Below are 26,153 nucleotides of genomic sequence, written 5' to 3' on the forward strand. Positions count from 1 at the left end.
ATGAAAGTACAATGTGTGTGTAGGCCTCTGTTAGTCTCGATAGACCATGGATTTGTACCTTGGAAAGTTTCCAGGCACAAGCCTGGGCAAGTTTTTTGTAATGGAAGCCCAAGCTGCAAGTCTCCCCTCTCCACGCCACCGATGTTGTCCAAGGGAAGGGCATTAGGACCCATGCAGCTTGGCACCAGTGTCATTACAGAGCGATGTGTGTTAAGTGCCTTGCTCAAGGACGCGCACACAGCCTCAGCCAAGGCTCGAACCAGTGACCTTCAGATCACTAGATGAACGACTTAACCACTTGGCCACGCGCCAACACGAAAGTACAATACCTAGTACTATAAACCCAATGGTCACCTCCCAGTGTACTCCAGTAGTTCACCAGCCCCACCCTGGAGTTTAATAACCAATGAGCTGCCCCCTGTCACTTAACGTTACACCCTGACTCCCAGGATGTGATCAACCAGGTGAGTGGCATCACCTGACCCGTCAGAGATGTGGGTGACAATAATGACAATGTGGGTGACAATAATGACAATGTGGGTGACAATAATGTACGAGTGCCTCTGTCCTCTGTGAGCAGGTCATCGAGATCAGTTCCAGGGACAGCCTGGCCACGCCATGCAGAGAATGGCTATCATTCAAAACTTCCTTCCTTTGTAATAGCCCTCTTACCAACCAGCATGGACAAGGTGCGCATCCAGGGCACTGGGGTGGCATAAGTATGTGCCATATTTCAACTGCAGCGCCCTGTGGGAACCACGGGTGGGCTCAGGGACTGCAGATTCAGTAAGTGCCCAGCTTTACGACACCACTTGGCATAGACACAGCCATCCCAGAATACAGTTCCTGCTCACACTGGCTGTCCGCCTTGCACCTCGTACCTGTACTCAACGTACCACCTACACCAACACTCTGTCAGGTGGGGAAATCCCTTTAAGAGTCAGGACTTTCCAATTATATAAATCATACATAGGGAAATACCAGCCCTTAAAGCACTTCCTCCAGCTGGGCTATGAAGGTTTAATGTCCCTTTAGGCTGTTACCATCTGTGGCTGAAATAGAATACTCCCTCCTAGCTCTCCCAAAACAGAAAGCCAAAACGCGAGAAGCCAGGTAATTTTCCCCCATTGGTCACAGGGGTCAATACCAGAGTCATTCCTTCTGCGTTGAAGCAAGGAGTCCTCAAATTCAGCAATCTGACCCGTTGGTCCGGTGTGCGAATTGAAATGGAATGGATCTCCCTCCGCAAGTCCGCATCCACCACTTTGCCATTCTGTAACACAGAATGTACTGGCTCCTGATTAGTCGCTTAGAAAACACAACAACAACAAAACTACTGGAATTGAATATTCAACCAAATGCTGAACTCCCTCTGAAATATTGGCATCTTCTTCCTGGAAAAAATTACCCAAATTTCTACCAAATTTTTAGTCAGATTTCATGTAACGACTATGAAATGAGCCATCCTTAAAACCAAATGAATGAGTAACAGATTAAGACAATCAATACGTAACAGATTAAGAGAACAAACAACTAAGTAACTGACTAAACAGATTAGAAAACGAGACACAAAGCATGTAATCTAAGGCCATCGATACTTCAGACCTTCGTATGGAACTGCAAAAACTTAAGACAGTTATTTTCTCCCACCCACATGTGCTCCCTTTATATACCCAGGATAGTTGAAACCGGACACAAGGCAGTCAACCAATGGGAAAAGCAGTTGCAATTTCTAAATTAGCCAGTCGTGACAAAGTGACTTTCGACAATCAGAATAAGCCTGCTGCAGGAGAGAGTGGTGTACAGGATCACTCGAGGAGACTGCAACAAGAACTACGATGGCCAAACAGGACAAAAACTCTCAACTCGTTTACCTGAACACAGACTAGCGGTACGGAGACTTGATCTACTGTCGCTGATCTTGGTACATGGAGACTGAGAAGGACATCAGGTTACCTGGGACACCACGGAGGATCCGGCACAGGCAAACGCCAAGCAGGCACGAGGATTTTTAGAAGCGTGGTAACTCCGTAAACAAACATATCGAAATAGGCGCCATCTACAAATCCCTAAGAGCCAAAGAAATGTCAGCCAATAGAATTCAAAGGTCAACTGAAGGGGTAGCCAATCAGGACTGAGACAAGTGAACTGGGGCCCAATGAGAGACACCAACAACTGCGCCCTGAGGCCGTCACCTCGACTGGTGATGAAATGTCTGCAGGCTAGTTGCCAAGCTCGGCGTACACCACAGCATCAAATGCTGAATACTCGTATGTTAAGCAATACCTTGATACAAGAAGATGCATCTTAGAATCCACGGCAACCCTTGCCACTAAACAAACATTGTTTCTCAGATCAGGCTCCAAGTGTATATCTGGGTAGATTTTAACTGCTGCTCTTGTGATGCTGCTACAAGTAAGTTTTCATCTGCACCTCTGCATGCTTGTATCTGTGCACATGGCCTGAAACTCAACCTTGATGTGATGAGACTTTTCACCAAATAACTGAAATCCAACCACCCACCCCCACAGCCACGAATTAGGGGTTTCCCTGCCCTTCCTATTCACTCCGTCCATACTCCCTAATCATTATATCCATCTCGATTAAATCGCCCTTCAGCCCCCGTTGTTCTGAATATGGAACATTGAACGTGATGCACAGTAGACACCCTTTGGCCCATTATGTTGTGCCGGCCTTTTAACCTACTCAGTCTAACCCTTCCCTCTCACACACAGAAGCCCTTCATTTTCTATCATCCATGGTCTTATCTAAGAATTTCTTAAATACTCCTAATCTACCTGCCTCTACCACCACCCCTGATGGCAAAGCTGGAAATAAATTCCTGATTCCGAGACCTACACGTGCTGGGGATCATGCCAGTGGGTAGGAGCCCTACATCCCCCTGTGTCAGTGACTTCATTCCCTGACAATGTTGAGATGCTAAGGTCTGAATGGGAAAAGGTGCACAACAGAGATAATTTGCTTCCCATAAGACGTGGGAAGAGCAATCGAGCCTGCTCCACGTTCCCATGGCTAACTCATCACCTCTCTCAATCCCACCTTCCTGCCTTCTCCCTGTAACCTTTGACACCCTTTTTAATCCAGAATCTATCAGCCTCTCCTTTAAGAATACCCAGTGACGCCCTCCACAGCCATCTGTAGCAATGAATTCCACGGATTCACCACCCTCTAGCTAAAGAAATTCCTCCTCATCTCTTTTCTAAGGGAATGTCCTTGCATCTTGCGGTTGTGCCCTCTGGTCCTAGACTCACCCACTGTAGGAATCATCCTCTCCACATCCACTCTGTCTAGCCTTCTCATTACTCAATAGGTTTCAATGAGATCCCCCTGTATCTTCTAAACACCAGTGAGTACAGGCCCAGATCCATCAAGTGTTCCTCATTATTAACCCTTTCATTCCTGAGATCATTCTTGTGAATCTCTTCTGGACTCGTAAAGAGCACTAAATTTCTTGGTGTTCACCTGATGGAGAATCTCACCTGGTCCCTCAACACCAACTCCATAGCAAAGAAAGCCCAGCAGCGTCTCTACTTTATGCAAAGGCTGAGGAAAGTCCATCGCCCACCCCACATCCTCATCACATTCTACAGGGGTTGTATTGAGAGCATCCTGAGCAACTGCATCACTGCCTGGTTCGGAAATTGCACCATTTCGGATCGTGAGACCCTGCAGCGGATAGTGAGGTCAGCTGAGAAGATCATTGGGGTCTCTCTTCCCGCCATCATGGACATTTACACTACACGCTGCATCCGCAAAGGAAACAGCATTATTAAGGACCCCATGCACCCCTCATACAATCTCTTCTCCCTCCTGCCGTCTGGGAAAAGGCTCCGAAGCATTCGGGCTCTCACGACCAGACTATGTAACAGTTTCTTCCCCCAAGCTATCAGACTCCTCAATACCCGAAGCCTGGACTGACACCTTGCCCTAATGTCCTGTTTATTATTTATTGTAATGCCTGCACTGTTTTTGTGCACTTTATGCAGTCCAGTGTAGGTCTGTAGTCTAGTGTAGCTTTCTGTGTTTTTTTTATTACGTAGTTCAGTCTAGTTTTTGTACTGTGTCATGTAACACTATGGTCCTGAAAAACGTTGTCTCATTTTTACTATGCACTGTACCAGCAGTTATGGTCGAAATGACAATAAAAAGTGACTTGACTTTCTCCAATGTCAGCACATCCTTTCTTAGATAAGGGGCCAAAACTGCTCATAATACTCCAAATTCAGTCTGACCAATGCTTTATGAAGCCTCAGCATTACTTATCACTAATAATTAATTTGCTTGCTAATTGTGAATTCAGTCGGTGAACAAGGTTGATGCACCCAGGCTGTTTCCTAGGGCAGGAGAATTATATTTAAGGTGAGAGGTGGAGAGATTTCGTCTGAACCTGCGTGGGAACGTTTCACCCAGCAGCTGGTCTACGGAAGGGATAAACTGCCTGGGGTAGTGGTTAAAGCAGGTGTATTAACAACATTTACATGGATGGGAAAGAGTTCTGGGCCAAACGCAGGCAAATGGAATTAGCTTAGACAGGAATCTTATTTGGCATGGACTGATTGGACTGCAGATTTAAAATTCAAAATTGTTTGTCACTTTTCCTTTCAGTGTAAAGGAGAACAAAATGATTGTTGCTGTGGATCTGATGTAGCATAAATAAAATACAAAAAGCGTAAAACACAATAAATATAAAAGCAATCCTATAAGACACGATGTTCAGGTAACTGTTATATACAGAGACTGGTTGTATGTATTGCAGATAAAATGATACTAGCTGATGTGTGTGTCATGGTGGTGGGTGGGTTAATGGGTGGAGGTGTTGATCAGCCTGTCGGCTTGGGGGGAAGTAACTGTGTTTGAGTTTCGTGATCCTGGTGTGGATGCTGCACAGCCTCATCCCTGATGGGAGTGGGACTAACAGTCCATAAGCAGGGTGGGTGGGATCCTTCATGATATTGACGGCTTTTTTCTGGCTCCTTTCTGTATACACGTTGTTGATGGCTGGTGGCCGGTGCCAGTGATGCGTTGGGCAGTTTTAAACACCCGTTGTAAAGCCCTCCGGACCACCACCATGCAGCTCCGGTACCACACAGTGACACAGAACGCTAGGATGATCTACACTGCGCACCTGTAGAAGGGTTTGTTTCCATAACGTATAACCCTCTGACTCGGTCAGTTGTGTGTTGGGGTTAAGAAAGGGTTAACAGATGAAGAGCGTTTGATGGCTCTGGGCCTGCGCTTGCCAGAGTTCAGGAGAATGGGGGAGATTCCCACTGAAACTCTTTGAATATTGAAAGACCTAGATGGAGTGGATGTGGAAAGGATGTTTCTTCTATATGGGGGAGGTCCAGGACCAGAGGGCACAGCCTCAGAATACTAGGGAACAGAGAGGAGGAGGAGGAGGAGAAATTTATTTCGCCAGATAATGGTGAATCTGTAGAGTTCATTGCCACAGACAGGTGTGGAGGAAAAATCATTGAGTATATTTAAAGCAGAAGTTGGCAGGTTCTTGATTGGTCAGGGTGTCAAAGGTTACGGAGGAGAATGGGGTTGAGAGAGATAATAAATCAGCTATGATGGAATAGCAGAGCAGACTTGATGGGCTGAATGGTCTAAATCTGCTCCTATGCCTTATGGTCTTAACATGGTAAATTTGGAGTAAGGTGCAGGCAATGTAGATGATGTGGGACTTCCCCAAACATCCCAACAATGTCTTGTTAATGCCAGCTTCAAATTCAATTGGCAGGCTTGGCCTCGATGGACTGAAGATGCAGGTAAATAATTATTTTATTTTAATCATATTAATCATTATGAACTTGGCTACCATTTTCTGATCTCCTCAAAATGCCCTGTGGATATCCTGGGAACTGTTCCGATCGGTTGGAAAGAAAGAACAAATGAAACTGGCACTGCATTTACCAGTGAGTAGTGTCACAGAGTGCATTACTCTTCTGCCATCTGTACGTCAAAATGAAGCTCCAATCTCCATTATATGTCAGCAGTTTGGTCCTCGTAAAATGTTTTGACAATCCCAGACCTATTTACTATTTACAGTGCTATGCTTGAAATAAAGTATCACATTATATTTTAGTTGCTCCTCGACCACCCCCACCACACCTTCTTATTCTGGCTTTTACCCCCTTCCTTTCCAATCCTGATGAAGGGTCTCTGCCAAAAATGTCAACTGTTTATCCCTCTCCATCGATGCTGCCTGACCTGCTGAGTTCCTCCATCATTTTGTGTGTGTTACTCTGGATTTCTAGCATCTGCTGTGTATCTAATTCCCCTACTTGGACATGTCTCTCTGCACTGTAAATGTCCAGGGACTTGTATGCAACTGCCCTCGATGCTTTCTGCCTCTTGTTGTCTCTGAGCTCTGCTCCACTCTAATCCCAGCTCTGTGTTTCAGTTGCGGTTGTCTTGCCACCAGTCATAGATCATGCTTCATAATCTCTGCCCACCAGGAATGCACCACGGGTGATGGCCAAGAGAACCAGCTTGCAGGCTGCTGAAACTGGAGTGGAAACTCGGTTTAACTGGGTCATAACCAAGTTGGTTAACATAGACTGAAGAGCAGAATCAGGCTATTCGGCCCATCGGGTCTGCTCTGCCATTCTATCGTGGCTGATTTATTATCCCTCTCAACCCCACTCACCAGCCTTCTCCCTATAACCTTGCCACCCTGACTAATCTAAAGCCTATCAACCTCTGCTTTAAATATACCAAATGATTTGGCCTCCACAGCCGTCTGTAGCAATGAATTCCATAGATTCACCACCGTCTGGCTGAAGAAATTCCTCCTCATCTAAAGGGATGCCCTTGTATTCTGAGGCTTTGCCCTCTGATCCACTATTGAAAACATCCACTCCATGTCCAGTTTATCTGGTCTTTCAATATTCGACAGGTTTGAATGAGATTCCCCCCCCCCACCCCCAACCTTCCCAATTCTTCTAAACATCAGTGAGTACAGGCCCAGAGCCATCGAGCATTGCTTGTATGTTAACCCTTTCATTCCCAGGATCATTTTCATGAACCTCCTCTGGACCCTTTCCAAAGCCAGCACATAATGTGCCCAGAACTGCTCACAATACTCTGTGCAGACTGATCAATGCCTTGTAAAGCCTCAGCCACTTAACCACTTCCCTGGGTTTGATTACTGTGCAGCAGTAACTGGATACCTAAATGGTATCTGCTTCTCCTAAACATTGTAATTTTGGATCGTTGCCCAGTTTGAGCAAGAGATCACCATCAGGCTGTCAGTAGGAGGGCATTGAGTGCTCACAGACTCACACTGAAACCTCTGTTCCTCTGCCCCAGGGTACCAATGGATCTCAGTTATGGGATACAGCATTTGCAGTCCAGGCCTTCCTCGAGGTGAGTAACTCTGGTTACCGCACGCCACCGAGCACTCTGACCTGGGTGAGTGTGCTGCCAAAATTTGTTGCCCACGATGAACAGGTTGTGGAGTGTGATGTCATGGAAGTACACTGCCCTGTGGCGTCATGGGGCGTGTGGCGTCGTGGGACGTGTGGCCCTGTGATGTCGTGGTGGTACACGGTTCAGCCAAACGTTGTACTTAACAATACTAATCCCATTTGCCTTCATTAGCTCCATAGCCTCCTGTGTTTTGACTATTCAAGTGTCTGTCTAGATGCCTTGTAAGTGCTATGTTTTTCATCTAGCTGCACGTTCCAGATACCGGCCACCCTCTGTGGAAGTTCCTCCCCCTCTGTCCCTTCCAGGCCACCTCCGTCCCACCATCACGGGAAGAGGATTATGACTGCTTCCCTATCTATCAGTCTCATGATTTTATTACGCCTCTATTGCATTACCTCTGAGAAAATCACGCCCAGTTGGTCCGATCTCTCCTTGTAAGTGAACCACGCCAGTCACGCAGTGTCCTGGTGAGACTCCTCCCCACTCTCTCATCCAGGATCCTGATGGTTCTGTGGAAGTCACGAATAAAGAGCAAAAAACAGACAGGAAAGTGAAGTTGTGAGAACAGTCTCCTAGTGTCGTGGTTTCTCCGTGCCCCAGAAACGACCAAGAGACACAGAAGATTCTTCAAGAAGGGTTAAACTTTAATTTGCAAATCAAAGCTGAGACAGTCGTTGAGCTAGTCGCTGATTGCCCACCGATCCTTTGGACACAGCATTTTTTATAGCAATCTCCTGGTCCAGTTTCACACGTACCACACGTATGTCCCATTGACTTAATTATGTTATAATCTACATCTCTTAGCTGCCTTTCTCATTAACACACCATTGTCTTCTACATTCTTAAGATTTCATTCTCCTACTAAATTGGGTGCATGCATAGCAAATAGCAATCTCAGAACTGAGCAAAATAATAGCAAACTCAGAACGGACCAATGTTCTAATCTACATCTCTTTAGCTACCTTTAACACACCATTGTCTTCTACATTCCTAAGATTTCATTCTGGTTACATGTATAGCAAGCTGACTACATAGTTTTGGTTACACAGCAAATAATACAACTTTTATACTCCATAATATTTTTATACTCCAATACTAGACAGAGGCGAGATAACAAAAATTCCAGTGATAACAATTAACCTATAAAATGGCCAGATTGAAGTGGCGTGACCTTGCTACTGAAAATTACGAAGTTTCCAGAAAAATATAGAAACAACAATACCCTATGCTCCATAAGGAGCGAAAAGGATTAAACACATACCATAATGACTGGAAGATATACTGAACAATTGCATATATATATAGGTGATTATACAAAAATCGAAACGTATAGGAAGTTAAACTGCGCAGAAAATAACAATTCTGCACCCTGATTCCCCTGTGGTCATTTGCGCCTCTGGAAAGTGTTGTGTTTTGGAGGGGCGGCCTCTCGGAAGGCAGCGGCTAAGTTTGTTTGGAGGAAAGGAAGGACACAGTAGTTTCGTCAGGGCTGTTGGATCCTGATGCTTTTGAGATCCGAAGTTTCTTCAGAAGTCAAGAATGAGGTATAAAGCTTGCTGCTTACAATCTTTTTATGAAGTGTTACAAAAGCGAAGAAGAGGAAAGGAGAAGAATGACCAAGGAAAGGGGGCAGAGCTGGGAAAGAGAAAGTTAGTGTGGTCCTCTTATCCCACACTACTGACAGCAGGAAATTCGATCGGTAACTTTTTAACCAATTAAATCACCAGATTGAAGTAAAGTGACACCCACCCCCGAAACAAAGAAGTTTCCAGAAAGCACAGAGGCAACTGTGTCCACTGGAAAAACTCACTGAAAACTTGAGTGTATATAGATAATTATATAACAATGTAAACAAGCATAAGAAAGTTAAACTATGAGAAAAGTAGCAATTTCACAATGTAGTTCAACAGGGCTGAGGAGCTAGAGGTGTGCAGAGGGTCTTTTGTGGCTGGAATTGTTTACTTTGGAGGCCGAGGGCAGACGGTGCGATGTATAAAATAATGAAGGATATGAGTGAAAAGGCAGCAGAGGCCAGTTGATAATGAGGGAACACGGATTGAAATTAATTGCTGGAAGGGATTAGGGAAATTTAAGGACAAAGAGAATTCACTCAAGGGGTAGCAGGCGCCTCGACTCCAAATGGGACCTCGGTGGTTCAGCTGGTACCACTGCCTTTGTGGAGTCAGGAGGTTGGAGACTCAATCCGTGCAGAGTCCAGTCCTAACCTCGGGTCCCGTCTAAGGAGTTTGCACGTTCTCCCAGTGACCACGAGGGTGCCCCAACATCCCACCTGGGTGATGTGGTTTCACCACGTGTCCCCAAAGATGTGTGGGTTGAAAATTGCCCGTGGTGTAGGGGAAGGGTAGGACCTGAGTAGAGGAAGGGGGAAGAAATGTGGTACTAATGTAGGGTTAGTGTAATTGGGTGGTTGATGGTTCGTGTAGAGTTCATTGGAGCGAAGGGCCCATTCCTGTGATGAACCTTGCTCTCTGACCACATCCTTCCTACAGTGCGTCGGCCATTAACCAAGTGAGACCTAACCAATATTCTGGAGAATTGTAACCATCAGCTGTAAAGCTGCACTAGGTTTCAAAGCTACTCTTCACATGAGCCTGCTATCACAAGGAAAGACCAGTCGTTTAGCCTGGGATTCCTATGTCAGTTCCGTAAATCCTCCCCAACTCTCCTGGTGTGGAAGCTGGGTGAAATGAGCTGATTCACCACAACTTGCAAATTGGGCCTGGGAATTCGATCCTCGGGAGAAGGAGGGGTGGGGATGATATCCAACTTCGGGAGGAATGTCAGATGGGCTTGTTTACATTGGCAAGCATCTGTGCTGTTGAAAAAAATCTCCTCCTGAATCGGTGCTCACCTAGCTTCAAATGATGTTGAAAGTTCAAAGGAAATTTGTTATCAAAGTATGTATATGCTTTGTCCAGTCTAGAGATTAAGTTGCTTGCAATAAAGCCGTAATAGTATAAACAAGAATTCCCTTAACTCCTGGTGGAGTCATCGGGTTGCCGTCATGACCAGCTTTTTGCACCGATCTTTTTGGTGATTGCTCATCGTGTGGCATTTCTGTAGCATTCTCTAGTTTTTCTTTTTACGAGGCTGAGTCGCTAGCTCAGCACTCAACCCAGCGCGGGTGGAAAGCATGCAAGGGAGCCGGCTGGATTCGAACTCGGGAGCCTTCGCTCCGAAGTCCAGCGCTGATGCCACTACGCCACCACTGGCCTCCAAATAATAGTATAATGACCATAAAAGAATCAAGGAAAGACTGCACCAACTTGGGTGTTCAACCAGTGTGCAAAAGGTAAGCTATGGAAATATAAAAAGGAATAATAAATAAATAATGTTGGGAGCCTAAGATGAAGAGTCCTTGAAAGTCTTGAGCTCTGGAAAGTGCAGTCAGTTGCTACTAAACCCAGTGATGTGGGCTAAATGTGAGGACTATTTAACCCATGTTTAAATGGTCACATAATCTCACCGCCTCTCGGCACTGACGGTGCGTGGTAACGTAGTGGTTATCGCTTCGCCTTGCAGCACCAGCGATGGGATGAGTGGGGTTCAGTTGCTGCCGCTGCCTGTGATGGGTTTGTACGTTCTCTCCGAGACCGCGTGGGTCTTCTCCTCCCACATACGGGTTAGGGTTAGTGAGTTGTGGCCATGCTACATTAGTACTGGAGGCTTGGAGATGCTTGCGGATTGCCTAGCACAGTTCTCGACGATTTGATCTGACGCAAACAATTCATGTCACTATATTTATAGATGTACATTTGACAAATAAAAATAATCTGACTTGTTGCCCACCTTCTGCCCCGTATGTCTGCCTAACCAGAACACGGGCAGATTAGGGTTGGGATTTTTACATTTTGCCCTCTGACCCCAACTCATTTTGGGATGATCAAAACCCAGTGTTGCATGACCTCCAACAGTAAACCCAAAAATCAGCCCCCGTCGTGGTGGTGTGTTCTCACGTTGGACTGAGTCCGAACTCTGAGTGCTCCTTCCCAGGTCTGGGGGTTTCTGGGTTAGTTATCTAACAGGATAATCATGGAATCCAGTTGGGTGCAGTCATGTGCTCTTGATATTTTTATCCCTTCCTAGTGAATCACAAATTCACTAATAAAGAAGCCTTGAATGAAATCTCAATCTTTACTAAAATCTTTCAGATGTCTGAAGGCTGAACATCCAAAAACTGAGCTTAGTAGTGGATTTGGCATCTGTACATCCCACTGCCAGTTCCCATTGTGATCTGTTAGGTGGAACGCAAAAGTAGATGGAGACCCAGAAAGCGACCAATAGGAACTAGCTTTCACTGGGCCAACTTCATACTGCTATATACATGTAGTTTTTCCAGTTCTGCATGTGATTTGATAACTTGTGATATTTTCTTTGACGCAGGCAGGTGCCCAGAATATCCCAGCATTCACTGACTGCCTTAAACAGGCCCACGCCTACTTCGAAGTCACACAGGTAATGTCTGATGGTGAGGGTGAAATAACTATTGTTACATTCTGTCTGCAAGTAACCAATCATTGGCTACAGAACTGGAACCTGGTTTATTATCACTGACATGTCATGAAATTTGTTGCTTTGTGGCACCAAGACGTGAAAATTACTCAGTTACAAAAGTAAATTGGTAAATTCAAAAATAAATAACGAAGTAGTGTTGATGGGTTCATTGTCCTTTCGGAAATACGATGGCAGAGGGGAAGAGGCCCAGTGTGGGTCTTTAGACTCTGCTATCCCCTCCCCTACTGTAGTAACACAAAGAGGGTATGTCCCAGATGACCACAAGTCTTTAACGGTGGATGCCACATTCTTTCAAGTGAATATTATGACCTGATGCTTTATTTTATTTTGTTTAGAGATGCAGGGTGGAATAGGCCTTACTGGCCAAGCAGGCCACACCACCCAGCAACCCACCAATTTAACCCTAGCCTAATGACAGGAAAATAAGCCCCACTGCCCAACTGCACCCATGTGACCAATTAACCTACTGACCAGTATGTCTTTGGACTGCGGGAGGAAACCGGAGCACCCGGAGGAAATCCACACAGTCACGAGGAGAGTGTATGAACTCCTTCCAGGCAATGCCAGAATTGAACTCTGAACTCTGCCCCGAGCTGAAGTAGCGTTGCACGAACCGCTATGAGATTGGGGCACCTGTGTTTCGAATCACTTTTGTATTCAGTGAGATTCCAATAAAGGGAAAGTAATGCTAGTGCTGGAAATCTGAAATGGAAACAGAATGTTGTATAGACTCAACAGGTCAGTTGGCAACTGTGGGGAGAGAAACAGAATTAATGTTTCTGCCCCTGTTGAGAGAATGTCTGATTACTAATGACTAATGTATTGTTAGGATGGCCCAAAATATTTCAATAGCTTCTTCAAAAGTTGTCATTCCTCTGTAGCTCAAAGTCAGTTTATTATCTAAGTACATGTATGTCACCATATACTCCCTTGTGATTCATTTTCTTGCAGGTGTTCACTTAGAATAAAGAAATACAATAAAATCCATGAAAAACAGCACACCAAGTCCAATAAACAACCAATGGGCAAAAGGATAGACTGAATGAATAAATAAACAGATAATTAATGCAGAGAACAGGAGTTGTCGAGTCCGTAGGTTGTGGAATCGGCTATGTGTTGAGGTGGATGAAGTTATCCACTCTGGTTCAGGAGCCATATGGTTGAGAGGTAGTATCTGTTCCTGAGCCTGCTTGTGTGGCTGCTGTACCACCTCAATGGCAGCAGTGAGAAGAGAGCATGGCCTGGGTTTTGGGGATTGTTGAGAATGGATGTAGGGGGATAGTGGAGTCCTACAAAGAGCAAACGATATGTTCTGTCAGTAAATATATTTTTGTGACTGAGTGGAAGATGACTCTGTTTATACAACTGCAAATTGATCAGGGATTTCTTGAAAAGCTGTGCAATTTTTTTTATTGTTAAACCCATCCAACCAGGCATATTAACCTCTGGTTGAACACCAGCCTGAGTATTAAAATCAAAAACTCTGCCAAGTATTGGAAGTCAAATCCAAAATGGTGCCGGAAACCAGAATGGAAAGTGGCCTTAAGTGCATTTGATGTGGAATATTTTGTTTCTTTTTCCACACACAGTACGTGACTGTAAGGTTTTCAACATCTCCTAATCTTACTTCAGCTTCAGTATTACATTGCAGTGTCAGTTCTTGCTATTAAGAGTGTAGTGTAACACAGGAACAGCCCTTCAGCCCATGATATTGTGCCAAACCAAATAACTCATGGGAACTCAGTCAAGTCCCTCTCTGAGAATCCATTGCATTTGCTTTCTCCACCATGGAGAATGAAGTGAAACTTGACAGAGGTGTTTACCATTATGATTGGTATAGATATCTGCAAGCAAGCTTTTTCAACCAAAGTTGGGTGAAACTAGAAGTAGAGGTCATGGGTTAAGGGTGAAAGGTGAAATACTTAACGGGAACATGAGGGGGATCTTGTTCACTCGGAGGGCGGTGAGAGTGTGGAGCGAGCTGCCAGCGGAAGGAGTGAATGCGAGCTCGATTTCAACGTTTAAGAGAAATTTAGTTAAGCTCATGGATGGGATGATGGGCGGGCTCTGGTCCAGGAGCAAATCGATGGGACTAAGTAGAATAATAGGTCAGCACAGACCCAATGGGCTGAAGGGCCTGTTTCTGTGCTGTAGTGTTCTATGACACCAAACCTGGCAGTGCATTCCACACCCCTGCCACTCCTTTGTAGAGTATATGAAAACTGCCTCACATCTCCCTCAAACTTAGCTCCCTCACCTTACAGGCACGCCCACTAGAACTTGATATGTTTGCTCTGGGGAGAAAGATGCTAGTTGCCTAGTCAATCTCTGCCTCTCATTTTATAAACCTGCAGTCCTCTCCTCGGCCTCCTTCACTTCAGAGAAAACAGTCGAAGTCCGTCCAACCACTTTGTCTAGCACGTGCCCTTTAAACCAGGCAGCATCCTGGTAAACGAGAGATTCTGGAAGTCGAGAGTAGCGCACACAAAATGTCGAAGTGTTGACTGTTCCTCTCCGCAGGTGGCTCCTGGCAAACCGCTTCCACATCCACACCAAAGCCTCCCATGACAGGGCAACCAGATATTTGCTCAGATCCCAGAGGGGAGACTTCGGAGTGGGTTAGAAATGCTGGCGCCCAGTTAAACTGACCTCTTTGATGACCTGCCAGCTGCCCAAATTGACCTTTCCATTTTCGGACATCCTAATATTGGTCATGAGCCACAAAGATGCTTTGACTCTGTGGATTTTCCTTTGGGCCTCGGATGACTTTGAGAATGCATGGGTCAGCCCCCTTCTCTTCACTGCCTCTCCCCCATGTACCTGCATGTTCTAGATCTAAGGTCACGTTGTCAAAAGCAGCAGGTTCATGGAGTGTGCAAACTCAGACATGTCTTTGCAGCCCAGCGCTCTCCTGAGAGACTTCTGGAGACTTCTCCATCGTGGCCAATTTATTCACGTCCTCTGCACTGCTTTGAGCTTTTGCATCACTTGATCTTTCTGCGCCCCCGAGTGGGTGCTCGAGGACTGGCGAGTGCTTGCTTCCCCGCGATTTTTGTGATCTGCCAGTTTTGGGGTGACGTGCTGGTGTGGCGGTTAGCGCAAGGCTATCGCCCCACCACTGACCCGGGTTCAATTCCCGCCACTGTCTGTGAGGAGTTTATACATTCTGCCTGTGACCACGTGAGTTTGCTCCGGTATCCTCCCACCTTCCAGAGACGTACCAGTTAGTAGATTAATCAGTCACGTGGATGTTCGTGGGCTGAAAGAGCCTGTTTCTGTGCTGTACCACTAAGTAAGTGTAACACTTACCCAAAAGGCTGGTATACGTCTAGGGCGGGGGTCGGCAACCCGCGGCTCCGGAGCCACATGTGGCTCTTTTACGTCTGTGCTGCGGCTCCCTGTTGCTTTGGGAAATAATTGGTCAGTATTTAATTAAAATGTATTTTATGTTAGTTTGTTAGTTTTTGAAATGTAATTCTAAATTTGAAGATTATGGTGATCTTGTACAATCTAAATAAGACGTTGTGGCGACCCATTTCCTGACACATCTGAACCGGCTCACAATTAGCCAGCGTTCAGGCTAAGGGAGATAGCCTACGGGTGTTTGTGAGTACGTGTCTTTTGCAGCATCCGCGCCCATGGGTGGCGGGATGAGGGAGGCTTAAAAGCAAGGCTGTTTAGTTCGAATAAAGCTATCTTTGACTGCAGTTTACTGACTGCGTGTAGCACACCGCTACAATGTGTTTTTATTGCTGGCTGTCCAGAGGGGAGGTGCTGAAACGCTTTGTCGCGTGTCTGGAAGAAGTGAAAACTTTCCTGGGCAGCAAAGGGCTCACCTTTCCTGAGCTGGAACAGCCAGAGTGGCTGGAAAAGCTACACTTCATGGTAGACATGACAGCGCACCTGAACACGCTGGACACAGCTCTTCAGGGGTAAGGACGTACAGCCCAGCACATGTTGGAGGATGTTTTGGCATTCGAGCGCAAGTTGACAGTGCTTGCCAGAGATTTACAGAAAGGCACATTGTCTCACTTCCCCAATTTGAGAGAGTTCAAACAAGGTCACGACATGATAAATTCGGAGTATTTACATTCTGCAATCATCGCAATGCAAACATCGTTTGGGAAACGCTTCTGTGAGTTCAGAGAGGAAAAAAACACATTATCCTTCCCGGTCACTCCCCTAAGCATCGATCCATCCCTACTGAATACAACTGCATTGTCAGGTGTGAGTCAACCTGACCAAGTATGATAAATATTTTAATTGCCTGTTATTTTACGTATATTCATATTTCATTGTTCAGTGAAATAGTCCTTTTATTTTTCAGGTTGACAGCTGGCTGACGTTATTTTTGGTTTGCTGCTGGCTGTAAATTTAATTTTGGCGTTTTTCATAAATACAAGAAGGACTCAAATAGACGTTGAGTATTTTACTTAAAAGTAACCTTCAACCCAGCGTCTTTTTTTCGGAGTTCAAAATGTTTTTGTGGCATGCAGAAATGTAATTTCATTTTCTCTGCAGGAGTTCATCAATTTCATAAATGCAACACAGTATAGTTTGTTTATACATAGCATAAAGGCAAAACAAAACGTTGTATGCAGTGTTATTTCATTTTAAATGTCAAACGGGTTTTGCGGCTCCCAGTGTTTTCTTTTCTGTGGGAAACGGGTCCAAGTGGCTCTTTCAGTGGTAAAGGTTGCTGACCCCTGGTCTAGGGGAAACGGAGTTCCAGCAACTCACCAACCCACCTCCCGTACACGCAGGTGCTGTGAGAATCGAGTTTATGCCTCACGCCCGCCAACAGTATCAAATCCACAACAAATACCATTATGAAATACACTCTAAAGAGTTTACTAAAATTAAAAGAGTAGTAGGCAATACAATATATATATATAGACACACACACACACACACACACACACACACACACACACACACACACAAAAAAACAAAAGGCGCCAATTTATCAAAGTTCAGTCTGTTCAGTGCACTCGTTGGAGCTCAATCAACGAACCAATCGACCCATCCGGCCGTCACACCTGGGACCACTCCGGTGGTCTTACAAGCAGTCCAGCACACGTCCACCTTCCTCATCCTCCTCCTCACACCAAAAACCCACGAAAACCCCTCCCCCAAGTTCCCAGCATCACAAGACACAATAACATTCCCCATTGATTAACAAATGAATACAATTACCATACCAGCCATTCTAAAGTGAAACAACGGCAAGAGAAACACTTATCCGACAAAGAAGCATTCCTGCTCGTAACAAACCAAAGAAGCCATTTTGAGTAACATACACAGGACATTGTACATAAGTAAATTAAATATTAATAACATTGTACCGCTTTTTACTGGGTGAGGTCACAGAGATTTCAACCCCATTCCTGTCTTTCCAAAACAGCGTCAATCTCTCCAACACATGAGTCGCCTGCAACTCTTGAATCCCCCCACCCCTCCCCACAATGCCCTGTTTCAAGCTCTCCGTGTAAATCGATTTAGTATTGTCTCATATCCTGAGGCAAAGTGGAAAAACTGACTTCCATACCATCCGTACAGATCTTTTCATCAAGTGCTTTGAGGTAGCACAAGGGAAGGCAGTAACGTTGCAGGTTAAAGTGTTAATGCTACAAGGAAAGAGCAGTGTAGGAAATCTGCAAAGCCGTACAAGATAGATAGTGAGGTCATAAACACTAGACTCTGCAGATGATGGAACTCCAGAGCAATACACACACAATGCTGGAGGAACTCAGCAGGTCAGGCCTGATCAAGGGTCTCAGCCTGAAACGTCGACTTATTCCTCTCTCTAGATGCTGCCTGACCTGCTGAGCTCCTCCAGCAGACTCTGAAGTCAAAGAGCCCAAGTTATCTGACAAGGACCTTTCAGTGGTCTAGTAACGGTGGGTTAGAAGCTGTCCTTGAGCCTGGTGGCATATGCTTTCAGGCTTTTGTAGAGAGAAAGCCCGGGGCGGGTGGGGTCTTCAATCACATTGGCTGCTTTCCCAAGGCAGAGGAGAAACTTTAAATTCATGCCACAGCCTATGAATTTACCTTCAAGGACTCTACAACTCATGTTCTCAGCATTATTTATTTACTCGTGTGTGTTTGCGCAAATTGTTACTTGCACTTTGATGTCAGTTTTGGGGTGTGCAAATTCTCACTGATTCTATTGTATTTCTTTGTTTTACTGTGAATGCCAGCAAGAAAATGAATCTCAGGGCAGTATATGGTGACATACTTTGATAGTAAATTTGAAGTTTGAAATGTAGACAGAGTCCATGGTTTCTGTGATGTGCTATCCCCATCTCTCTGCAGTTTGCTCGGGGTCTCGGGCAGAGCAGTTGACGCGATACACGATAGCCACGTTACATCCGAATAGGATATTTTCTATAGGACCCAATGTCCAGACCCTCTCCTAGCCTAGTTCTCACAGCCTTCCTGGTCTTTTCCCTCCGCCTGATCGCTTGATCCCTTCTGTCTCTGGGATTAATTTCCAGGATTCCTTCCCTCCTTCCTAAATTTACTGTGCTGATCTTTTCAGGTCCGGGACAATCCTCCTGATTATGACAAGTATTACCGTCAGATGAACAAGGTAACTTGCCTCCACCTCCCAGTCCGTGAGTTCCTTTTCCTCCTCAGTACCCCTCGTGCTGTGAAGTTGCCATGAAGAACAGACAGAGTGGATGTGGTGAGGATGATTCCTATAGTGGGGGAGCTAGGACCAGGGGGCACAGCTACAGAAGACAAGGAAGCCCCTTCAGAACAAATATGATGTGGAGTTTCTATAGCCAGAGGGTGGTGAATCTGTGGAATTCATGCCACAGACAACTTTGGAGGCCGAGCCACTGGGTTGGCCTCCAAAGTTACAGGGAGAAAGGAGAAGAATGGGGTTGAGCAGGATAATAAATCAGTCATGATGAAATGGAGGAGCAAACACGATGGGCCAAATGGCTGAATTCTGCTTCTATGTTTTGTGGTCGATTTTACGTTGCCTTCAAAGTTATGCTTGTTTACACAGAGAGTGGTGGGTGTGTGGCCCAGACTGGTGGCAGGGGCGGATACACTGGAGGTATTTAGGCATGCTCGTGACTAATAGAAAAATGGAGGGTTATATAGGAGGGGAGTGTTAGATTGATGTCAGACTAGGTTAAAAGGTCAGCACAACATGGGCTGAATGGCCTGTATTGCTTTGTTACATTCTACTTTGCCTTCATTGCATTGTACACTCTCTCCCTGAGCAGGCAGAGTACCAGAGGCAGGGAACAGCTTGAATTGTGCCAGACGTTTGCGTAAGGAATTGTCCAAATGCTTGTGGTGAGGAGAGCTCGGGGGTGGGGGGATGTTTGAAAGCTTGCTGGAGCTAGCAGCAGAAGTCTGCTAACTGAGGGCTGAGCAAGAGCACTGTCTTTGGAGTTGACCGTGAGCTTACAGGATCATCCATTTATTCACAGCTGGAACCCACACAGGCAGAGCTGTGCAGAGATGGGAAGGGAAGGCGCGGGTGTGAGTAGGGAGCAAAGCAGTGGGCACGCAGTAGTTTGGGGAAGTCGGTCAAGTCACGGCGTGGGGACAGAGCCAGGAGCAAAATTTTCCCTCCATCATTGCTCGGGTGGCTGAATACAAATTGGGATGTTATGTAACAGCGGTACAAGATGTTGGGAAGACCTCACCTGGAGCGTGTGAGCACTTCTGGTCACTGTAATATAGGAAAGATGTGATTATGCTGGAGGGGCCATCACCAATTAACTGGACTCTGAAAACTCACCCTCGTTCCTCAAACACACTTTATTTACTTGTACACAAGGAGAAGAGCCCCTGTCACCACTCTGTTCTGAAGTCAGAACAGGAAAATACGATTTTCATACAAAATTGACCAGCAGTTATGAATATTGACCAACTGGTATGTTCAAATTCCTTGCTTGCAAGATCTACCATGCAATGCAAGTGTTAAAAGTCAATAGAAACTGCAAACAACCAATGATACTTGTTCCCTTGTTGGTGTGTGTTTCTTCAAACCTTATCTTATCTCAGTAAGCCAAATGGTTCCAGTCTGCTCCTGTGCAGAATGGACATCATCTTCATCAAAGTCTCACTTCAAAGGCCTCTGTCCTCTGCATTGTCTGCACACTATTGGCAAACTATCTTTGCCTGGGCATCATATTAACCCTTAACTTACTGCAGCTTCCACAGAGGTGGTGGAGAAGATTCACAGGGACTGTGACAGTGTAAGCGTGCCAAGGCCCAGTTGCTGAGGTGGTGGCAGTGGTGTATCTAAGGTATGGCAGGTGTGGCACGAGTCTGGGCGCCACTGAGCAGTTTCTATTACAGTCAGGCAAGCCATCCTCGGATAGATGTATGATCTGTCTTTGATTATCATGGTGAGAAGCACTGGGATGGCCTTATTTCAGAGCATTGTGTAAGAAGACCATGAAGAGTTTCTTCACGAAGAACAAGGAAAGTGGAGCTGAAGGACAGAAGAGACGAAAGTTGGAGGTGGAGGAAGCCAAGAAGTTGAGCAAGTTCTTCATGACCTTCTTTGAAAAGCCCGGAACAAGTAGTTCGACTCGTTCCATGGAGTCGCCTGCACCTGCTACAAGTTTGTTAGAATCCAAAGGTGGATCAAGTACAAATGCGTCACCAGCCGAGGAGGAAGTCTAGTCAGATAAATCCAAGTATGATGAGATTAAGAGTGAGGCTGCCACAGAAAACATGGACGTGGCAGGAGGGGAAGATGATGGTGGTGATGTTGAGTTTATTGACGAGATTTGACCTGACGACACTGAACCTAGTGAACTGGATGGTGTCAAAGAGCCTCGAACTGTCATACCAGAAGTGATCGAACAGCATGACGTTGGACTTATGAAGTTCAACAAGGATACCGGAAAAGCAATTCTGCCTGATGCGTTGAGAACAGAAATAATAAAACTGGGTTTGAAGTATTTCCTGAACAGTGAGAGGCCGTTCCTACCAACAAATAACCACTCAATGAACAAAATGTGGTTCAAGAGGAAATTGGGAAATGGTCGTGGTGAGGAAGTGACTTGCTCATGGCTGGTCTATTCCCCTTCTTGAAAAGTCTGCATTTTGTATCTGTTGTCTTCTCTATTCCCGGTCAGACCATCAACCCTCATTGGAGCAGGAAACTGGATTCAACCAGTGGAAAGCACCCGAAAGGGTTAGTGTTCATGAAAATGCCAAGAATCATTGGGAATGCTTCACACAGTGGAAAGAAATTTAGCTGGAAACAGAGGAGTTGTTGTCGCAGTATTTCAGTCACAGATTGAGAGGGAAAAGCAGAAGTGGCGTGATATCTTGATGAGAATCCTTCACTGCATAAAATTCCTTGCTACTCAGAACCTGGCTTTGGATTGCAGAATGTTGCTATCAAGGCGGGTCAATATGAAAATATCAAGACCTGAAAGAGTTTCTTGAATTTATTGTTCAGTATGGAGATGAGAGCATCTTCTCCAATCTTTGCATTGCTATTCAGATAATGCTAACCATCGCAGTTTCCATCGCCAGCTGTGAGAGATCATTCAGCAAGTTAAAACCAATACTTCCATGTCTGAGAGCCTCCATGGGTCAGGGCAGACTCTGTGATCTTGCTCTGCTGAGTGTAGAAAGAGAAGAAACCGAAAAAACTGACTTTGATCACATCATAGACCAATTTGCATCAGTGAAAGCAAGGAACATGCAGTTATAATTTCATGTAGTGCCATAATTTGTTAATTAAAAGATTAACGAGCTTGACTTGTATTTTTGAGCTGATATTATGTTAAAGTTATCTCAAAGTTGGGTGTCAGATGTTTGGACAGGGGCGCAATTTCAGTGCTTGCCCTAGGCGCTATTGTCCATAGATACGCCCCTGGGTGCTGGGCTTGCCACCCTGTTCAAAAGAGCATTTTAGGTGCAATCTACTGTCTATCAACAATTTTTTAAGTTTTGAGGTGCATGTGTTTAACATCAGTGGTACGGATCCTGTGCTCTGTGTTATTGCTTATTGCCATAATCCAATGTCTGCATTCCCTCGGAATTCTCAGAATTCTTCTCTATTATATTGCAGATAATGATTCCATTATATTGAACGGTGACAGGATTGTCATTGCTGCTGGTTTCAGTTTTCTTATTAATGATCGCTGAAATGTGAACTCTGTGGCAGCTGAATTCATGATCTTACTAGGCAGCCTACATCTTACCCACCCATTGACTTGGAAATGGCAAAAGGGTTAAATATTATCAATATCTCTCCGTCTGATAACACCATCTCTGATCATTTTTTCTATACTGTTTGATGCCCTCCTGCCCATAACCAAGGCCACAAAAGAAGTTATAGTTTAAAAAAAACACTTTTTTTAATGCTGCCACGCAATTTAAAATTCTCTGAGCTGGCTAGTTTATCTGGCCCATGTGACCTAAACAGTTCAGTAAATGAAATGATTGATTCTTTCAACAATAATTTGACACAGCGGCCTCACTTAGGGTTAAAAAGAAATCAATTAGTAACTCGTTGCTATGGTTAAACAATTCTGTCCGAGAGTTCAAGAGATTGTGCAGAGTAGCAGAGAGAAAAAGGAGGGAAAACTGGGCTGGAAATCAAACATAATATGTCTGAGGAAAAACTTGCCTCCTTTCATGCTCCTGTATGCTCAGCAAAAAGAGCCCATTTTTCCAAGATTATTACAGAGAATAGTGATGATTCAAGAATATTGTTCTCAACTATAAACTGACTGTTGAACCTGCCCCAACCGTTCACAATATTTCTTATTAAGGAAATTACTTCCATTAAGGAAAGTATAGCTACAGATACTGGTAACCTCTACAGCCAACTTAGTAAAAAGAAAGCAACTTTACAAGTATTTCTGATTCAGAACTCTGTAAGATTGTAACAAAAGGTAAACCATCTACTTGTGGTCTCAATACTATCACTATGACACTTCATAAGAACTCTTTTAATAGTGTTTTCAATTTTGCTAGAAAAATGATCAACTCTCCCTTTCAAGTTGGCGTTTTTCCAGTTGCTTTCAAAATTGCGGTTGTCAAACGCCTGCTTAAAAAGCTAAACCATGATAATACTGGATAACTATAGGCCTATATCAAGTATTCCGTTACTGGGAAAGATTTTTGAGAAATTAGTGAACTTGCAGAGGTTTATACAATCAATCAGGGCAATAGTTAAGGGGGACAATCAGTCTTTTTCTCAGGGTAGGAGTCCAACTCTAGAGGGCAGAGATTTAAAGGGACAATTTTTCTCCTCATGTCGGTGGGAATCAGAATTGGACTTAGTATCACTGGCATATGTTGTGAAATTTGTTAACTTTTTGTATAGAATCAGCTGCCAGAGGAAGTGGTAGAGGTGGGTACAATTTCATTTGGATGGGTATAGGGATAAAGAAAACGAAAAAGATTAGCTTTATTTGTCACGTGTACATCAAAACATACAGGCAACACAGTCCGAGGATTGTTCTGGGGGCAGCCTGCAGACGTTGCCACGCTTCCGGCTCCAGCAACTGTCTAACCCCAACTGAATGTCTTTGGAACGTGGGGGAAACCGGAGAAGCGGAAGGAATCCCACGCGGTCACAGGGAGAACGAACGATGCTACTCAGAGTGCCGCGTTCTTCCAGCAGATTGGTTGCTGCTCCAGATTCCAGCATCTGCACGTTCCTCACGTCTCCATTCGTCCTTGTGACTTTTGAATGGGAATGTAAGAGGAAGTTTGCAGATGACTCAAGAATTGCTGGAGTTGTGGAGAGTGAGGAAGGTTGTCAAAGAATGCGACTGGGTATAGTTCCTGTCTCCCAGATGTGAGAGGAGCTAATTTTAAAGGAGATGTGAGGGAGATTGGGGGTGTCGGGAATGCACTGCTTGAGATGGTGGTGGAGGCTGATACATTAGAGGCTTTTAAGAGATGTTTAGATGGGCACATGAATGTGAGGGATATGGACATCGTGGAGGCAGAGGGATTAATTTAATTTAGTTGACCATTTCAAAGTTCAGAGTACATTTCTTATCGACGTATGTATGCATTACACAACCTTGAGATTCACCTCCTCACAGGCAGCCACGAAACAAAGAAACCCAATAGAACTCAATAAAAAAGACCCAATGTGCAGGGGAGAAAAAGACAAATCGTGCAAACAATAAAAGTAGATAGATAGATAGATACTTTATTCATCCCCAAGGGGAAATTCAACAGTCTCCCAACCTCACATACTGAGGTCTGTCTGTCAAGTAGTCCGTTATCCAAGCCACCATGTGTGAGTCTACTCCCATCTTTGTTAGTTTGTGCCTTAAGATCCTGGGCTGGATGGTGTTAAAGGCATTAGAGAAGTCCAGAAGTAAGCAAATAGCATTCAGAACTGAAGTTCACAAAAGTGAGTCCGAAGCCAGTTGATCACTGTAGCTGCTTCCGGAGCCCGTTAGTTGCAGGCTGCAGCCTCAGTTCAATGCAGAGACGAGTAAAACTTGTAAGCAGCGAGCTGAACACTTGTCTATTGAATTGGCCTTTTGATTACTAATTTAATTGCCTTGGCACTACAGTGTGGGCCAATGGCCCTGTTCCAGTATGGTACTATCCTAGATCTGTTGGAAATGGCAGAAGAAGCTTAATCCAGACAAGTGTGAGGAGGTGTTGCATATCGAGGTCACCTGGTTGATGAACGTATTCAATCAAAGACACGACTCTTAACAACCCTAATGCACAGATGGGTCTTCCAGTGCACGTCCCTTCTCCCTGAAAGTGCCCAGACAAGTGGATAGGTGTACAGTTAGCATACCCTCACCAGTCAGGGCATTAAGTATTAAAAAAAAACTGGGAAGTCGTTCTGGTTGCCACACTGTAGGAAGCAACAGTGGGACTTGGGATGTATCGACCCAAAGGCATATTAAGTGGTGTAGAACTCTGTGGCTGTCACTGGTGGATAAGGATGTCAGAGTGATGGCTGAAGGCATCATAGAATCAGGCAGGGAGTGAAGAGAAATTAGTATTCAGATCTGTGGTTTGGCTCCTTGCAATACATAATCATTAAAACTATAAATTACAATAAGTATATATAAGAAAATTAAATAAATTGTGCAAAAGTAGAGGAAGAAAATACTGAGGAAGAATTGAGTTTGTCTCTCTGGGCTCCTGTACCACCACCTTGATGGGAGAAATGAGAGGAGGGCACACCCTGGGTGAAGGGGGTGCCGCCTTTATGAGGTGTCCTGGTTGCTGGGACACCTTGACGGAGCTGACTGAGCTTTTACCGATCCAGTGCAGTGGCCCCTCCATTCCGGGTGGCGATGCATCCAGATAGAATGCTCTCCTCGGTACACCTGCAGAAATGTGTTAGAGTCTTTGGTGTCGTACAACTCCTAATGAAATACAGCCACTGTTGTGCCTTCTTTGTAGTTGCATCGATATGTTGGGCCCAGTATAGATCCTGTTGACACCCAGGAACTTGACACTGCTCGCTCTTTCCACTTCTGATCCCTTGATGAGGACTGGTGTGTGTTCCTTCGACTTGCCTTCCCTGAAGTCCACAATCAGTTCCTTGGTCTTGCTGGTGACATCACTCAACCAGCCGATCCATTTTGCTCTTGTACGCCTCCTCGCCCCCATCTGAAATTCTGCCAACAATAGTTGTGTCGTTGGCAAATTTATAGGTGGCATTTGAGCTGTGCCTGGCCACACAGCCGTGGGTGCAGGGAGTAGAGCAGCGGTCGAGGTGCACCAGTGTTGATTGTCAATGAGGTGGAGATGTTATATCCAATTCACACAGACTGTTGTCTCCTGGTGAGGAAGTGGAGGATCCAATTGGAGAGGGAGGTACAGAGGTCCAGGTTCTGGAGCTTGTGATGAGAACAGGGGTTTTGATGATGCTATCAATAGTAAGTGTTACTATCGTCCTGGTGATCCAAGGCTGAGTGGAGAACCAGTGAGATTGTACCCACTGTAAACCTACTGTGGTGATCGGCAAATAACAGCAGATCCAGGTCCTTGCTTGAGCTGGAGTTGATCCTAGCCGTGAACTGCCTCTCACTGCACTTCATTACGGTAGATGTGAGTGCCACTGGGCAGTCGTCATTGAGGCATCTCGCCCTGTGCTTCTTGGGCGCTGCCACCCTCTTGAAGCAGGTGGGAAACTCTGACTGAACAGTTTGAATCCTGCCAGTTGGTTG

General features: G+C 45.1%; 1 protein-coding gene across 2 annotated transcripts in view; it reads left to right on the forward strand.

Moving 5' to 3' along the window:
* Positions 1–26,153, forward strand: part of lss (lanosterol synthase (2,3-oxidosqualene-lanosterol cyclase)) — a 122,243-nt gene that overhangs the window by 57,631 nt on the left and 38,459 nt on the right. For both annotated transcript variants that reach the window (XM_059967423.1, XM_059967422.1), the window contains 4 exons: positions 5,765–5,792; positions 7,336–7,392; positions 11,860–11,931; positions 18,533–18,583. In XM_059967423.1, coding sequence (XP_059823406.1) covers positions 5,765–5,792; positions 7,336–7,392; positions 11,860–11,931; positions 18,533–18,583 — 208 coding nt within the window. The remainder of the gene's footprint in view (positions 1–5,764; positions 5,793–7,335; positions 7,393–11,859; positions 11,932–18,532; positions 18,584–26,153) is intronic.

The sequence above is a fragment of the Hypanus sabinus genome, chromosome 4 (genome assembly GCF_030144855.1).
Source record: "Hypanus sabinus isolate sHypSab1 chromosome 4, sHypSab1.hap1, whole genome shotgun sequence".
Classification (NCBI taxonomy): Eukaryota; Metazoa; Chordata; class Chondrichthyes; order Myliobatiformes; family Dasyatidae; genus Hypanus; species Hypanus sabinus.